The sequence below is a fragment of the Cygnus olor genome, chromosome 5 (genome assembly GCF_009769625.2).
Source record: "Cygnus olor isolate bCygOlo1 chromosome 5, bCygOlo1.pri.v2, whole genome shotgun sequence".
NCBI classification, from domain to species: Eukaryota; Metazoa; Chordata; class Aves; order Anseriformes; family Anatidae; genus Cygnus; species Cygnus olor.
In genome coordinates, this window is record NC_049173.1 from 29,983,103 (window position 1) to 30,000,521 (window position 17,419).

The window sequence follows — 17,419 nt, forward strand, 5'->3', positions numbered from 1 at the left end:
GGACCTTGGGGGCCGGGGCGCGGGGAGCTCCGGGCCGCCGGGGGGCGCTGCGCGGCGGGGCCGGCCCGGGCGCCCTCTGGCCGCCGCCTCGCTGCTCCCGGGGAGGCCGCCATGGACCGCAACCCCTCGCCGCCCTCCAGCGAGGCGGAGGAGGAGGGCGACGCGGTGGGCAGCACGGTGTACAGCAAGCACTGGCTCTTCAGCATCCTCACCCGCCTCATCGAGGTGCGCCGCGGGGCGGGCGGGAGGCCGGGGCGCTGCTGGCGGTGGTTTTTCCGCGACCGAAGCGACGGGGCGCTGGTAGGGGTGTGTGGTGGCCTTTCCTCACCTACTGTCCACCTCCCCCGGTTTCTCTCAGGTCATTAGCCCCGAGAAGACCGAGCCCAGCGTGAACCCTGAGGAAATCCAGACGGAGCTGGACGAAGAGATGGAGAACGACATTTGTAAAGTGTGGGACATGTCCATGGATGAGGTAGGGGCACCGCGACGAGTGACTGCTGCCGTGTTTCTGATGCTGCGTGTCTTCAGTCTAAATCCTGTCCCCAAAAGGCTGGGGAAAGGCATATAACTAAATGTGCTGGGCCAGCTTTTTGATGTAGGTGGTACTGCTGTTTCTCTGGTTTGGCTGACAGTGTTCTGTGAGTCCTTAAACAGGGCAGGTGTGGTGAACTGGTCTGAAGCAGGCTCATTGCACATTTCAAGACCAAGCAAGTGCTCTGTGTGCACTCCTTAAGCCCGGTACTAGATGAAAATCAGGCCTTCTCTTATGTCCCAGCTGCAGGGCCCTGTGCTGCTGTCTGAGGATACAGAGCAGGGCTATATGGGAGTGTAAGGGAAACAATTTGGTCTGCCTGAGCCACCCTCCGGGTGTGCTATGGGTTGCACAGTCCTTAGGGTCAGCTGGCGGCAATGGGGCCGTATTCACACCTGCTGGTTTTCTGTATTACCTGCAGGTGTCAAACTGAAGCCTGGAGTGAATAGATTCAGCAGCAACTCAGCTGCAACTGAAGTGAACTCAGCTTGTATTTAGCAATTTGATTACTGATGCTGTCTCTAAAATGGCATGTTTTTTTTCTAGCCATGTTAATGCTAGTAAATGTTTTTTCTGATCAATAAACAATCTTTTAAAGTTTAGCTCACAATGGCAATTTGACATATCTTTTTGGTATTTTTCTTAACATTCCCAAATTCTGGAACAAATTCTCAAGTAAGACAAAGATTTATTTGTAGTTCTCTGTTTAAGTGTTTCAGGTAAACACGGAAGATGTGTACTTCGTTCCCAAACAGAGAACTAATCCAGTGATTTAATGAGGTGAAATGAGGAGCAGATTTCCAATTTGTATGCTCTGATCAAGTGCTAATGGTAGTCCTTTCCCTTTTTTTTTTTTTTTTTTTTTTTAAATATACGTTATCACTGCTTGACAAAACAGTATTTGCTGAATTCTGCATGGAATTATCATGCCTCACCCTTTGTTGAGATAGAGGAAAGAAAAACGAAATATGACTGGCTTGTAATAGAGCCTATCACTGGCATCTTTAATCACTGTAGGGGCTTGCTGATCTTCTCTCAGTGAAAAACAGGAATGGTGGTATAGCACATTATTAGTACTAATTGTTGGTAAATATTTGATCTCTTGTAGTGAGTTTGATGTCTCTGATTCAGTCCTTGATCTATGTGAAAGGGTTTGATTTGTATTTGGAAATTGTAAAATTGGAAAGTCCGTTTACTTTTTCATTCACTTTCTCCACAGGATGTCGCTTTATTTCTTCAGGAGTTCAATGCCCCTGATATATTCATGGGAGTTTTTGCCAAATCCAAGTGTCCTCGCCTGACTGTAAGTATGGGCTGTCAAAAAGCTGTCCCATAATAATAGCAACAGTAAATAGCTCTGTACCTGCTTTCCTAAATATCTCCTTCCTCCAGTTGCATTTTTGAATAAGTTAGTGGAACAAAGAAAAAACAAAATTAATTTGAAAAATGTTTTTTTGCTCAGCATTTTTAATATGGTCCAATCAGTAGGTATTTTGGTGATGCTGAAGGTATTCTATGTCATTATTGATGAAGGATTAAATGTATGAAACTTAGTTATAAGGCTAGTTATAATAATAAGTAAGGACTGGCCTGTTTTTTTCCTAATAGCTTGTTCTGTAATTACTGTACAGAAACAGTCACGAATTTGTTTTGTCAGACCTACAAAAGTAACCTTAGCAGTTAGGAATCATTGGAAACCAGTCCTTAATGAACCTTTTTTTTTCTTCCCCCTTTGTTTCAATGTCATTGCTTTGCAGCCTGAATTACATAATGCACTAGCATTTAGAAATTAAACCAGGGTTTTCAGCCTTACTCAGTGTTCTTATAACATGTGAAGTTGCCAGAACCTTTATGTCAGGAGATGAGTAGAGGCACACAGGCCTTTGAAAGCTCAGTGTTTTGTACTTTGAAAGTGTGACCAAAATTGGGAAGTCAGTTCAAATGGGCTGTCACTAGATATTGTTTGAAATAGCAGCTGCTAGAGTGCCTGGTGTAATTTGGCAGAGGTAGGAGAATGTTAATAAATATGATAACTTCGATTGATTAGGGTTGATTTCCAAGTTGCTGAAATTGAGTGACTCCTAGAACATTCTGCATTAGCACCAGGCACCTGCAGGTGTTCTAGAGCTCCCTTTGTAGAAGTGTGCATCCTTCTAGTGACTGTCTGACTGTCTGGGCTTGAGTACTTTAATGGGATGCACTGTTCTTTTTTTTTTTTTTTTTTTAGGAAGCTCATATTAAGATGTTTTTTCTTTAGGAGTAAGCGAGTATCTGTAAAGAGGAAAATCATAGGGTGATATTTTTGTTCTTAGGACTCCTTATTGCTTTTATAATAGTGACGCCAGATTAAGTTCTAAACAGTATATATAGACAATGCAAGCAGAGTTTCATTTTGAAATATACTTGCTTTTACAGAACATCTTAACTATGCTAAATATCAGAATAGTACTTCTTCTGAGTATCCTTTAGGCTAGTCTAACAGCATACCTTAGAAATATTGTCTAGAAATTGGTAGGACATACGAACTTGGAAATCAAACTGGAAAGCATCTTTGAACCTTTCTTATTTTTGTCTTATGGTTGTGGAAATAAACTTGTGAACTGTGTTGCAGTTAGTTCATTATACCTTGTTTGGACTTTTCAGGAAATCTGTGTGGGAATATTGGGAAATATGGCCTGTTTCCAAGACATATGCATGTCCATTAGTAAAGATGAGAATCTCGGGTAGGTGTATATATATGTTTTATATGTGCTTTTCTGGACTCTCACAGTTATGGAATATACATTGTGAAAGGAGCTAAGTTTGCTTGCAGTGCCTTTGTTCACATCTTCTTGTCAAATCCTTACTGGTTGAGAAGTATTCAATGAGGAGAAATAGGATACAGAATATCGGGGTTCTTTCGTAGTCCCTAGTCAAGCTTCCGAATCTTAAATTTCTACATTTGGCAGTCTTGAAACGCTGGTAGTGCATATACAGTCTGTAAAAAAAATGGTTTTAATTTTAGGACATGGCTGCAGCTATGAAATTAACCTTTTCGTATATTTTTGAAAAAGATACTTTTTACTAATTCTTACCTTAAATTTTCTATTTAAAGCCAAGTGTTATTGCAACGTTTGTGTGATTCAGACTCTCCAACTCTTCTGGAAACAAGCAGGTAGGACATCTCAGAAATTAATGAATCATTAATTTAGTTAAGCTGTGTTCTGAGGCCATGGGGGAAAAATTGACAAGTGGTCTCATTATTTCGATTATTTCGATTTTCCCATCCTATCCTTTTGTCATTTCCACTTTCATTCTGCTGTGGGCTAGATTCCTGTTTTCTGTCACACCATTCTCATTATTTTGGTTTTACACTTGTAATGCTAAGATCAATGAATTGGCTTCTAATTTGTTAAATGGGCAATTCCTGCCTAGGTTGTTGTTAACTTGCCTCTCCCAGCCTGAGGTGGCCAACATTTGGGTTGAGAGAATCCGAGACAGCCCTTCAGTGTATGACTGTGTTTGCTTTATCATGTCAAGCTCTACAAACGGTGAGTTGCCAAAATGAGCTGAGAATAAGTGGTTTGCAGAAAAAATAAGAAGTGAATTATGCCATTTCAAAGACAAATATTTTCAATTGGGAGTAAAGAATTTCTTTAAAATAAAGTTAAACTCATGATAACTCAATAAGGACACCAAAATAAACTTGTCCAGCCTTTGCAGGGTTTGTAAATATATCTAAACCCAACGTACGAAGTGCACGTAGAGGAATAAGAAAGCTCTGTGGGGGAATTAAAACCAAGTCAAATAGAAGAAATTATTTGCACAGTAAAGGAAATGACATGATCCTCATTAAGGAATATGGATATGTCATTTTTGATCTTTGAAACAAGACCTAATTTAGATTATTATTATTATTTTAATCAGATATGTATTTTCCATTTTTAAAATTGCCATACTTGAGGAATGTGAATTGGAGGAATGATTCAGTTTCTCTGAGTGGCAGCAGAATACTGCACAGGCTTTGGGTATGCAGTCAATGGTAAAAAAAAAAAAAAAAACTCTCTTTTTTGTCATAGCACTAATTTTGGAAAAAAAAAAAAAAAAAATCAAGCACCCAATCATGGAAACATTTTGAGTAGCATTTTTTTCTGATGTCTACTCAATTGTAATAGTAGTTGTCATTTGTCTACAAATTGTAATACTTTAGCTTTTGGAACGTGAAAAATACCAGCTTGTTTTTTTTAACTGATGTAATGCTCGTTCCAACTGAAATCACAGATCTACTTAAGTAAAATGCAGGTTAGCAGAAAACTGCATTAGGGACAAATCTTGGCATGTTTTATTTCGGAAGCAGAAGTTATGACTTTTCAAGAACTTGAAGTCTCTTTGAAGAAAAAAGTTCCTTTTTTATAATTAATTAGGTAGAATGTGTCAGTGGACTTGTCAGCAGTCCCTGTTCATCAAGCTCTCCACCACATTTATGCCCCAAAAAAGTAATAGGCACAGGAACCCATAGTAGATCATGAATGAAACTAGTATATGTCAACACTGAATTTACTCTGGTACTTGTATATGTTAGCATTTTGTGAACTAATTTTTGCTCTTTTCTTGAATTTGGTACATTCTTTTGTGTGCAGTTGAATTGCTGGTAAAAGTGGGTGAAGTGGTGGACAAACTATTTGATCTAGATGAAGAGCTAATGTTAAACTGGATTAAAAGTGGCACGTGTCAGTCTGTGGGACCGTCTGTAGATGATTCCCCTGAAGAGCTTCCAGATTTTAAGATTGTGCCTTGTATACTTGAAGCAGCCAAACAAGTCCGGTAAGTGAGATTTCTTTATGGTGTCGTGGCTGGGGAGACTTCTTGTAACCTTGTTAAGGCCCGTCTTTGAAACTCTTGATTTTTAGCAGGAGCTACATGGTTTGCCAGATCACTACAACACATGTGCTTGCACCTACCATTTGAAAGGAGCTAACTAGCTTCTTAGCAAAGAGCATGGCAGACTGCTGATGGTCTGTTGTGCATCTAAAACATGTAGAGAATGATGAGATAATTCAGTAATTTTATCTTTAACTTGGCTTTGTTTCTTGCTTTGTTCCGTGTAGCTCAGATAATCCGGAAGGACTTGATGTTTATATGCATATCTTGCAGCTCCTAACCACAGTGGATGAGGGCATTCAGGCTATTGGTAAGACACTTGCATTGCTACATATGATGGGCGTAAGAATGGCAGTAACTTCTAGATCATCAGGTATTTTTAATGGGGAGAAAAACAGTTCATGTACCTAGATTAAATTTGGTGGGTTTTCTTTTTTTTTCTTTCTCAAGTGCAGGCTCCTGATGGAGGAAAAGAAACTTGGAGTTTGCTTTATGACCTAGTTTGCCATGAACTCTGTCAGCCAGACGATCCACTGATCATTGTGCAGGAGCAAAAGACTGTATTGGCCTCTATTTTGTCGGTGCTATCTGCTATGTTTGCCTCACAGACAGAACAAGAATACATCAAGATGAGAAAAAGTAAGCCATACTTTTTTCTGTTCTCCTTTTTTAAAAAATATATTTTTATAATTGATATGGGGTGAAAGATGGTTAGTTTATTACTATTTTCTAGAGGTTAATTCAGAACGCAGAATTCAGATACATGTTTCAATACAGTATAAGGCACCTTACTGGTGACTCAAAAAATCATAGCTAGCTCCAAGTTCTGGTACTGGATACTTCTGAAGAGTTATGGTAATGGAATCTGCAGATTTTGTTCAGTCTTCTCCACTGGCTAAATGCATGAAAACTGCAAAATCTGTCTTTGCTAAAATATGAGGTCTTGTTAGTCTTTTTTTTTTCTAGAGGGAAAAATTCTTTTCTTAAATCCATCTTTATCACTTTTACTTTTCAATCCATTTAGAAGTCTTTAGAATTACAAGTTTACCTTGGGAATGTGAGTCACCTGCAGCAGGAGGAGTTGTTTTTTTTTTTTTTTTTTTTTTTTTTTTTTTTTTTTTTTTTTATCAAATGGGATTATCTGGATGCACCTTTAACATGCTAGCTTCTCTTTTCCTTTTTAAAGGTGCTAAGTCTGACTGCCAGCAAGGTCTGGCTGCCTTTAGATTAGGTTCTAGTTTAGTATAGCAGAGAGATAAAAGTGGTGAGGGAATGTTGCAGAGAGCCCTGATCCTTACTTTCCCTGCCATTTCTGTAGCTGGGCCTGCACAAAGAATCTGCCCTCCCAGAAGGTGAGAAGTGGGTTTGTTTTCTTTTTGCTCGCAGGACTTTAGAAAGAATGGTGCTTGCTCTAGGTTATCACTAGAAATGCTTTCCTTCTATTGCTTACCAGCAGCGTATAATTTTAATAGGTACAGGTTAGATTGCAGTAAAGAAGTACTAGGTTTTTAAGTTGTTCCATGTTTTTTTAAGTCTTTGATTAAAAACAAAAACACTGTCAGAATATACATTCTTGTAGCTTTTGTATAAAATCTTCCCATCTGTTTCAAAATTCTAGTTCCTTGGTAGGATTGGGGGAAAAAATCAGTGTTAAACATTCACTTTCTTGTTACTTTATATCAGATATGCCTCTGATTGGGAGCTTGATTCGTATCTTACAATACATGGAGGGCTGCGGGAAGAGATCTGTTGATAACTCAAAGGAATCTGAACAAGAAGAGACTGGAAAAGGTGACCTAAATGAGGAAGATTTCCACTTGAAAATTTTGAAGGATATTTGCTGTGAATTGCTTTCCAATATGTTTCAAGAACTGACCAAGGTAAGAATAAACAAAGTTCTAAGAGGGATTTCAGCAGGGTGGGTAAGAAAAAAAAAGTTATTAATTGGACGTTTTTCTGAGCAACTGAAATTGTGTGCTGGAAATTCATTAAGGAATTGATCAGAAGGTCAGTAGCAATGTGTGTCAGATGGCAGGGACACAGGTTTTCAAAGGTATGTACCGTCAGGGCCAAGATTCTGTATATTAAATTCTCCAGGTGTATGTTGCCAATTCCTTTTGAATAGACCATCAACCCCTATATAAATTGGTCTTCTCAGCTGGACTTTTTTTTTTATGGGAGAATTCAGCAGAAGAGACTTCTGAAGTGTCAGTTTTCACACCTTTTTTTATTAATGTCTGGCATTGTCTTAGAACTGTACGTTCTACTTGCTTGCGTTTTCACCTGTTATGAAAACGAAGTGCTGTAGCCACTGTGTACGCAACTGTGAGTTTTTCTTTGACAACTGCTCGTGACATGGTAGTGGTATTTCTCTCTTTATTTTCCAGGAAAATACATTAGAAGGACTAAACCAGGGACATTTAAATGAACAGACGTGTTCGTGTGCATTCCAGAACCTCTTGCCACTCTATTTTGCATCAGTGAGTATATGACAAAGTATATAACATGGCTAAAAAATACTACTCTTGCAAGGCCTTTTGGAGCCAGGTGTAAAACAGCATTAGGACAGAATTGCTTGGACACATGTAATGTACCACTTTAGACAGTCTTACCCCCCCCCAGCTTTCTGGCTTGCTTCAGCCAGAGCTTTGCCTCTATCATCAACTGATAAAAGGTCTAACTGTGCTGAAATGAATGAATGAATATCTCCAATTTTATGTCAGCTGAGAAGTTATCCTGTATGTTTTTGTAGAATAATTATATTTTGCATAGGAAGCTTTTCTTTATGTACTTTTACATGATAAAATAAGAGCTTGGGGAAGGCAATGTTTCAAATCTTAGACCAACTGAAACTGTGGAGTTGAGGAGGAAGCTATCTACCATGGAGCATTTTTCATTATTCTTTACGATGGCTACTGCTGGCTGCTGTGGCTGGGAAGATGGAGTAGAGAGACCCTTAAACTGACTATAAGAATTCTGTGTTCCATGCAAGTTAATGTTTTTTTGTTTGTTTGTTTGTTTTTATTCTGTGTGTGTGTGTTTGCGATTTTAATTCCAGGTGGAGAGTTTCCTTGAAGTTCTGCGTGAGGCTGATCAGACACTTGCTGAAAATCTAGAAAAACGTTTCCCAAGCCTGAAGGTCCACACCTAAGAGTGTACATGAAATACTTTCCTTTTTTGGAATGAAGATTTTTGACTGTTCATTACAGTGTTTCAGAAATCAGTTTTTCAGTAGATGTGAAAGAATGAGTTAGCCTCTGAACCAACAGGTGGCTTTTAAGAAATGTTCCAGTTAGCCCTGATTAAACTAGGGATAATCTGGTCTGCATGGGGAAGGAAACTGTTGTAAATTCAGTTCTGCACCTTCCATCCTGTTTGCTCTGGTGATGAGAGACTGTTGATTTCTAGTTGCTCTTCTGCGGAGTAGTGTTGTTTGAATAACTCCTGATCCTGTGCTTTTCAACTTATGTTGAAACAGCAGAATGAATGAAATGCACAGAGTTGTTCTTAATGTGATGATGGCATTTTCCAAGTTGCTGCTGGCAGGAGGAAAATTGATCAGGAAATCTCAGATATCCTTTGGCTAAGCACCTTCATGCACCTGATGAAAACAGAGTTAAATTACACAGATGAGAGGGGTTTTCTTTTTTTTTTTCTTTTGGATCACATCAGTACCTTGAGCAGGTATTTTAACAGATGTTTCATCCTGTACCTCTAAAATCTTTACCTGTCTTTGATTGAAGCCTTTTTTGCCCTGCAGCTCTGAGTTATGACACTTAGGCCCAGCGCATTTCAAAGGATTTAAGAATGTGGTTACCAAAGGTCTGTGCTGCAGCTTCCAGCCCTGGCAGCCAGCTACCCAAAGTTAAGAGTTGTAGGATGGGTTTGGATTTAATCCTTGGCATACTTGCAAACTTTTTGCTTTTTTAAAGCAGTTGGTACTTCAGTTTAGGAAGACAACATGTATCAGACAGTTCTTTCCTCATTCACATGTTTTATGAGCCATCTGTGAATGGCATTAGAAATGCCATGCGAGCTTTACTTTTCAGGGGAGTTAAGGTGCTAGGTCACTTGCAGTCAGTGAATTCAGTGTACGGAGTCTTCTAAAATGCCACTTCTAATCACCTTACATTTTAACTACACTACATTGTTACATCCCTGCATGCAGTGCAGCTAATGTTCTTTCCTGTGTGTGTGAGCAGCACATCAGCTCCAGCTGTTGCTATAAATCGGAGTGCAAAACAATTGGTCTTCATCAGCTTTGGGATTTAAAGGAAGAGTGGAAAACAGAGCATAGGGAATAACTTAATAGCATTATGCACACGTTCCCTTGTTCCCCATGTTTTTTATAGGCTTAAATATTGTGCTGGGCCCTGTTTTGTTTGCCCTGAGTTACCTGTACATGTGGTAAAGTACAGTATCCGTATGTGTATATAGCCTTTTCATCCAAACTTCTAGTTTTCAAAAAAGTACAACTTAATCTTTTCCTTGTGCTGCCAGAAACTTCTTAGTTGTTGGCAGGGGACTTAGAATTTAAAAAGTCTGACGTGTGTCACCAGAAAGAATTGCAGTGGTTTCTATCAATTTTTGTATGCTGTGTTTACTGGAGAAAATTGGTAACTGTGAATAGGATGACAGCATTTTTCCTACTACTTTGACATTTTTGGATATTTTCTTACACCTACAGATTTGTAATAAAGTTTCTTTAAAAAAAAAACCAACAACACTGTATGCTTTTATTCATTCCAAGTGTCAATTAAATTTGTTTTCTGAGCTACTGGAAATGTTTGTTGCTCTCTTGAACATGTCATTTTTAAAAGGAAAACTGAGCCTCTTCATACTGTCATTGTGCTGTAAAATATATTGTCCTTTATTCGATACTCATTTTAACTATTTCTTGTTTCCTGTGCTTGGCCACTGTTGTGGTCTGGAAGTAAAAAGTCTCTCTCATCCAGTTGCTAGCTTTTCTGAACTCTGTTTGTCCCCAGATGTGTTGTACGTGTCTTTACAGTAGCCCACTACAGTTGAGAATTCGTTCTGGTTTGCATTTCTTGAGGTTTGGTGGTTTCCAATAGTGATTTAATGTACCAAGAAGGTGAGACATCATCTGTGTTGTTTATCTGTATTTGGTTCCTCCTAACTTACCATATACAAGTGCCCAGTGTTGGTTGACTGTTAAATGTGGTCTTGCTAATTACAATGAGTGGGTGAGACGTGCCATTTCCCCGATATTACTGCTTGAGTTGGATGCTACCTAGTGCCTGTCACATCGTAGTCGAACAAGTGGACGATTTCAATGCATGGCAAACCAACTGGGTCCCATCCTCCACTCTTCTGCAGTAGAAGAAGCTGTAGAAATTTTCATCGGCCTTGCTTTGGCAGAATGGTAACTCAAGTATGCTGGGAATGTTTGTCCTCAATAAGCATAGTGGAATGGAGACAGAATTCCCCACTTGCCCCACCAAACATCTGCAACCTGTGCTGCACGGGTGAGGCAGAGCAAGAGGTTGGTGCCAAATCATATGTATGCAAGGGAAATGTGCAATGTTTTTGGCATTCAGATGCAGAAGAAACCACTCATGGGTGTCTAATGTGTCTGGCAATGGTGCCCATGTATTACATCAGCCTGCCAGCAGAGATCTCCCTGAGCTTGTGCTTCATGAACATAATATGCCTGTTTAAACTATAAAGGTGTTTGTGTTTTTTTTTTTTTTTTTCTTCTTTGTTCCATCTCCTAGCCATGCTTTGACACTGGCTGGCAAGCCAGATCTCTCTGGGTTAGTTGGTTCAGAATGGATCTATCTGTAAAATCAGGCAAGCAGTTTTCCTGCAGACCAAAGACCTGATTTACTTCCATAGCATCCCTCCTTAGTGGAAAGCACTTTTCTCTGCCTTGTGCAGAGCTCCAAACGAGAAGTGGGTATGCAAAGTGCTGGACTAAAGTAACAGGAGCCTGGTCCTGCTTAGACTGAGGTGGATATGAATGGTGCTACGAGAACACCTAGAAAGGAGAGGTAGAAATCAGACTGCAAGGGCTTATTTTAAATTAGGCTTGCTAGGTCTGCATAATAATTTCATTCAAAGACAGGATTATAACATTATTTTAACTCCTGTTTTGTGTGCATCTTGCATCTTCATAATACATAGTAACTGTTTTCTGATGGGATAAAGCAACATAAAACCAAAGTAATTTGATATGTGGGTTAAAAACCAGTACTAGAATGCTTCATTTGCTCCCTTGATGGTGTAAGGAGCTTGTTGCTGCTGTTCATGTCCTTGTGCTTTGCCCAATATATTTTTTTTAATTTTTTGTATTTTTAAGACCTGCCGCTTCTGGTAGACTAAACCATGAAGTTCTTTTTATATTATTCTGTATTCGGTCGCTCTGCTTTCTTCTTTTTCTGTCATTACACGTTTAGTTCAAGTATTCTTATAACTGCTATGGTGATTCCCTTTTCTATAAGATTGTGCGTTGCTGATACTGATTTATTATAACTACCTTGGTTGTAACTAAGCCAAACACACACACGTGCACACAAAATTTAAAATCTGTTTTTAAAAGTCAACCATCTTCATAGTTTATGATAGTGACATGAAAAGGTATGGTACCTTACAGTGTTTTTGTTTTTTGTTTGCTTGTATTGAAAATCTGGGCTCTTGGATTATTTTGGATTACTAACCACAGATTATTTTGGCTGTTTACTGAGTTAGAGTTGTGAAGGCGTCAGCACTTCCGTGATATTTTCATTCAAAAATTTATTTCTGTTTCTAGAGCAGAGTCACTTGGTCACAGCAGTTCCACAGCAAATCCTTTACTTTCAAAAAAAAATAAAAATCAATTTTTCCTTTTTAATGCTTGCTGTTCACTTATTTTCTGTTCTAGATGATGGTGAAATTCACATGCTCTGCTGAATTCAACGATAAAGGAAGAATCTGTTACACCTGAGGCAAGGACCAGTCTGCTGCAATACACAATTTCTCAAAAATCCTTAATGTGAAGGTAAAAAAAAAAAAAAAAAGGCAGTGAGCAGCTGTGTGTTCACTCCTCAGTCATGGCCGTGTGCATCAGTCATGCTGTTAGTGTGCCCATCAGTTGTAGCTGACAAGCCGTGTGCTAAGTGAACCTGACATGATAAGTTTGGTAAAATAAACCAGGTTATTTCCGATGGCTATGAACAGAGGTTTTGCAGTGGGAAATACAGTTCCTGTTCCTCCTTGCTTCCCTGATTCAGTGACTCACCTCTATAAAACAATTTTGTTTGGAACAGAATATAAGGCAGAGAGCTAACATCTGATTGGTGTGAGGAAAGGTTTGCTTCTGAATTCTTGTGAAGAAAATGAACAAACCTATGGAAAACCCTCTGGGGTTCTTTGTGCTTGCTTGCTTTCCAGATCTTTGGGAGTTAGCTGTCTGGCCTCATGATGAGCAGCAGCAAAGTCTCAGAGCTGAATTTTATACAAAGATTAATGCAGACAAGTTTGCTTGAAAAGGTAACAGTGGTAGGATGCGAGGAGGAGTAAAGCAGTAATACTAGAGAAAGGGAAAAAAAGAGATGAAGGGATACTGGAGAAGGAAATAAAACAGAAAAATTATGACAAAGGGGGGAAAATACTGACTAATTGTGATGTTGAAGGAGAAAAGTATTAAATATCAGTAATAATGATAGGATTCTAGATTTGTCCAGGTGGAATATCTAATGTGTGGTCACCTATCAAGAAGGTGTCATGTTGATTATATTTTCTGTTTTCAAAGCTGAATCTTCTTTGTAGTTTTCCCTGCTTGCATGGCAACGAGACAAGTTTAAGGTGAAGTCCCCACAGCAGGTGGGCAGGCTGATGTTGCTTCATTTCCTCTGGTTTTGCTGGCTGGCTGAGGCACTAAGGTTCAGAGCTGCTCACAGTGGAGGGGAGGTGGTTTCAGGTGTTGTGTGCCCCTGCATCGCACACACCTTGTACCTGCCAGAGGTGAGCTCCAAAAGCAGAGCTGCGTAGGAGTGATGCTCGTGTTGCACTTGGCTCTGAGCAGAGCACAGCAGACTGCAGCAAACTCCTGGTTTTGATAATTTGTTGGGTATCAAGGGGCAGGTACCTGTTTTCACTTGAGGAGATCAAAACCCTGTTCAGTCTTCAACGCCAGGCGCTATGAGTACAAATCTTCAATTTTGTATTTGAATTCAGCAATTTTATAGGAAAACGTGTTTACCCCAAATTAAAAACTCTGTATGACCAATATATTCTACAGGAATTAAAATCCAAGCCTGAATGTTCATGATACTTTGTTCATGCACGTGGCATAGACGTGATGACAGTCTGCAGGTTTGTGCCTGTAATTACCATCGTCCTGTGTTGTTGGCACACCCACATTTTTTTGTCCCTTTATCCCCTTTCTAAGGAAATCTTAGAAAAGCAAATGCACCTTGATATCATTCTGTGTTGCAATGGTGGCTGTTATTTATTCTGTGCTTTAGGTTACGCAAACTTCATTTTAATTTTGCAGTGAGCTTGTATCAATATTATTTTTGTTGTCGTGCACATCGTTTTGGGTGACAACCCTGTTTAAAGAAGTTGTAACTTTAACTAGCCATCTGTTAACCTTTCAGAGAAAGGAAGTGCTTTTGTCAGTTACCCTAATGAAATCACAAAAATCATTTCCTGGTCTCCAGTTGTAGCTCAGTCATCCTATCTTCTGTCAATAGGAGGATATTGAAACATACAGGAGAATACATGCACACTTGAATCCCACCTTGTGATATAGCCACAGTGCTGTATTTTAGTGCGGCAAATTGTAATTAGCTAGTGATGTCAATGGCTTTTATTTTCCATTACACGTTCTCCGTATTGCACAAACTCTCTTATTCAACATGAAAGAGTTTCCTCATCCATCGGGTAGGAAGGCTGGGAACAAGAACCGTGGGAAGATCTCTTGAGTTCCTGCCAGCCTTATTAGTAAAGATTTTGATTTCATGAGTTAAGAGGGTAGAAAGGAAGGAAAATCATGTCAGCTTAGGTGGGAATAAATAAAACTGCAAAATAACTCCATTTCCTCCTTTGGGATGAGGCCACTAGAATGGCTGGATGGAAGGAGGAGAAACAGTGGATAGAAACATTTGGAGTGATGGGAAAGGGAAAAATGAATGATGAAGACATGGGAAATTGCCTATTGAGCTATGAAGTGGTGTTAAGTCTGAGGGAAGTCTTTGAGGCACCAAAATGTGTTGGCACTGAGCAATGTGAGCTGTTTGTGTGGAGAAAATCCCAAGCCCAAACGAAGGGAAAACATGTCTGGAGCCAACCCTTGCGATGGGGGTGCAGGAGTGAAAAGAGGCTTCCCCGTGTGTTTTACTGGGAGGGATGATGGAGTCAGGCTGCTTCCAGATACATCCCTCTGAGCTTCGCTGGGCTTTAGCTAGACCTAAGCATGTGCCAGTTGCTCTCTTGTAGTTACGACCACCCCTCTGGTCCAGGTGTGGGTTTTCTGTAAAATAAAATGGTCATGGTTAATGAAAACTCAGGTAAGAGTGAAAATGTTGATGTTCTTACCCAAAGCAAGAGACTGAACAATTGTGTTGGAAAATAACCGCAGGGCTACACCACAGTTGTCAGCTTCTGCATTGGAAGAGCACTTAATACTGCACACACTGCGTGTGGCAGACTTCTTTTTTTCCTTCTGGTCCATAGTGTAATGTTTGAGAGCGCTTTTTGGAAGGAGCTGCTGAATGCGACATGGCGTGATGTGGGTGCCCTTGCAGGGAAAGGAACTGCTTTCATGATCTAACTAACCAGTTGTTCTGCTGATTCCTGAGTTTACTCAGACTTAAAAGAAGTAAATGTAATTACATTAAACAAAGCTTTTTCCTTCCCACACGTGCTCTGGTCCATTTACTGCCTCTGAGAGACAACAGCAAGCTTATGAATAACAAGTGCAATCTATTTTTATTTATTTTTTGACCTGTGGCAAGAGGCTGACAGGAGAAACATTATGCACAGGTGCAGAATGTTTATGGGATCAGAGGAAGAGGTTACAAGGGTGTTTGAAAAGTGTTTTTTGAATGTGTTTTTTGAATGTAAATCTCTATGTTAAGTTGTCAAAAAGATAAAACTGTCAAGATTTTAGTGTTGCCAGTTGCAGCTCAAGATCATTTTGACAAAATGTGGCATTGTTTGATCTGAAGCCTTGACAAAACAGAGGAAAAAGATAAAAGGGTTTGAATTCAGTTCTTGGGTACTCCAAAGGCTTCTTCTATTTAACTGCCATAAGGTGGGTAACCTCTCAGTGTCTTGTGACGTGGGTTCAGCAGCCCATTGGGATTCAGTGTTTTCCTGCCAGCCAGGAGTGACAGCCTGTTCAGTTGTACTGCTCAGCTATCTGCCTGTCTGTTTTTGAGAGCATAATCACACATTTAAAGTCATTTCTGTGTCTGGCCACAAATGGAGAGTGCCATGTAAAAACACAGCCTTGCCCAAATGTGGGCCTTCTAGAAATTCATTCTAGACTGTACCTTCTTTTTTGTCTGCATTAATGGGGTAAGAGAAAATAGGTGGGGTGAAAAAGCTCAATTAAGTCAAATACCAAAGCTATCTAATGCCTTTTGTCCTCTGGAGCAACTCTCCCATCAAGTTGAAAGCAAAGATGATTAAACACAATTTGTTCTTGACTAAAAAGTAGGTTTAAGAAAAAGCAAATGCTTTCCCAGGGAACTTTCCAGATATTAAAAACTAGTTTGACTCATCTAAAACAAACTTTTTTCTCCCATCTTTCCACTCTGAAAATTAGTACTCTTTTTGCCCATCCCTAGCTCTCTTCTATTTAATTCCTAAAGATAATGTGAATAGGAGAGAGATTTAGTGTTTGTCAGTTCACTAAATATACTACTTGAATTTCACCAAGCTCTGCTTGCACAAACACATCTTTGTTAAACTTTCTTTAGCCTGTTCTGGTCTACACTGGCATCCTCTTGTCAATGCTCACAGTTACGTGCCTGCTCACAGTTTACCACCCTAATCTTTTTTCCATTATTCTGGTTGCTACTTAGCTAATGCTTTTATCCTTGAATATTCTTATCATGTTGTATTTCTCTGAAGCAAAATTTTGCGCCAAGTGTTACCAAAAGCAAGACTCTCTAATCAGACAGATGAAGCTCATTAGTGGTATATTTTCAAAGAGCCTTTTTTTGATGCAAACTAATTAATTTTGACCCATTGCAAAATTGTCCTAACTGTAATGGGAGCTAAAATCTAATAAGATAAAAGAAACTGAGATGGAAAAAACAGCCGTCACGAGAACACAGCACGATGAACAGCTTCTGCTAATCTTGGAAATGATGATCTGTTTTACAGCTCTGAGGCTGAACGTTTTACAATTGCCAGTGTGTTTGAAGTCCCTACGGTGAATTGATGGTTTTACGTTGCTGGTTTTCATCCTTAATGCAGAAGGTAACCGTGATTTAATTTACTTTGTTCATGCTGACCAGTGGTCAGTGTTAGTGTTACGACAGAAGCTGCCCTCCATGGTTTGTTCTGGTGTGTGAACAGCAGCATTGCAGAGGATGGGGAGGGGTCTGAAGTGCCTAGGCTGAGGACAATCCTCCAAGCTCATTTCACTTTGAAACATGAATGGACCATTAAAAACAAAAAATTGCAAGGAAAGAAAAATCTGGCCACATTCTCAGTTTCAGAAAGGCTGGTGGTTGTTTTCAGCAAGGAGGTGAAGAGAATACAAAAACCTGGTTTAACAATGTCTTTTGATTGGTTGGACCTTGGAGTCAGTTCTTGACTTTCCTTGGCCTTCCTGTGTTTTAAGATGTGTGAAAAATATTGATTACAGTCTTCCTGCTGCTTATTTTCAACAAATTTAATGTCAGGTAAACATCCTAGATGAATATGAACACGGTAGATGATACTGGAGCATGTTCATGGTAAGGCTGTGCTGTCTGAAGTGCCTGAAGAGCTCTCTTTCTATTTTCTGAGTGGATCAAAGCTGCCTGAATCACTTTCTGAGCTGTGCTTACTCATATCATTAGCAAGTAC

At 39.6% G+C, this 17,419-nt stretch overlaps 1 protein-coding gene across 2 annotated transcripts; it reads left to right on the forward strand.

Annotated features, from left to right (window-relative positions):
- The first annotated feature begins 56 nt into the window (after positions 1-56).
- On the forward strand, positions 57-12,377 carry SAAL1 (serum amyloid A like 1). 2 transcript variants are annotated; one of them, XM_040557610.1, is made up of 12 exons: positions 57-225; positions 359-472; positions 1,752-1,835; positions 3,176-3,255; positions 3,627-3,686; positions 3,947-4,062; positions 5,152-5,335; positions 5,620-5,702; positions 5,843-6,031; positions 7,076-7,272; positions 7,780-7,872; positions 8,451-10,172. In XM_040557610.1, the coding sequence occupies exons 1-12, from the start codon at positions 112-114 to the stop codon at positions 8,541-8,543; spliced, it is 1,407 nt and encodes a 468-aa protein (XP_040413544.1). In that variant the 5' UTR covers positions 57-111; the 3' UTR covers positions 8,544-10,172. The 2 variants fall into 2 exon arrangements, with proteins under 2 accessions (XP_040413544.1, XP_040413546.1); XM_040557612.1 differs by lacking the exon at positions 8,451-10,172 and adding an exon at positions 12,276-12,377 and having other exon boundaries at positions 62-225.
- Positions 12,378-17,419: the final 5,042 nt, after the last annotated feature.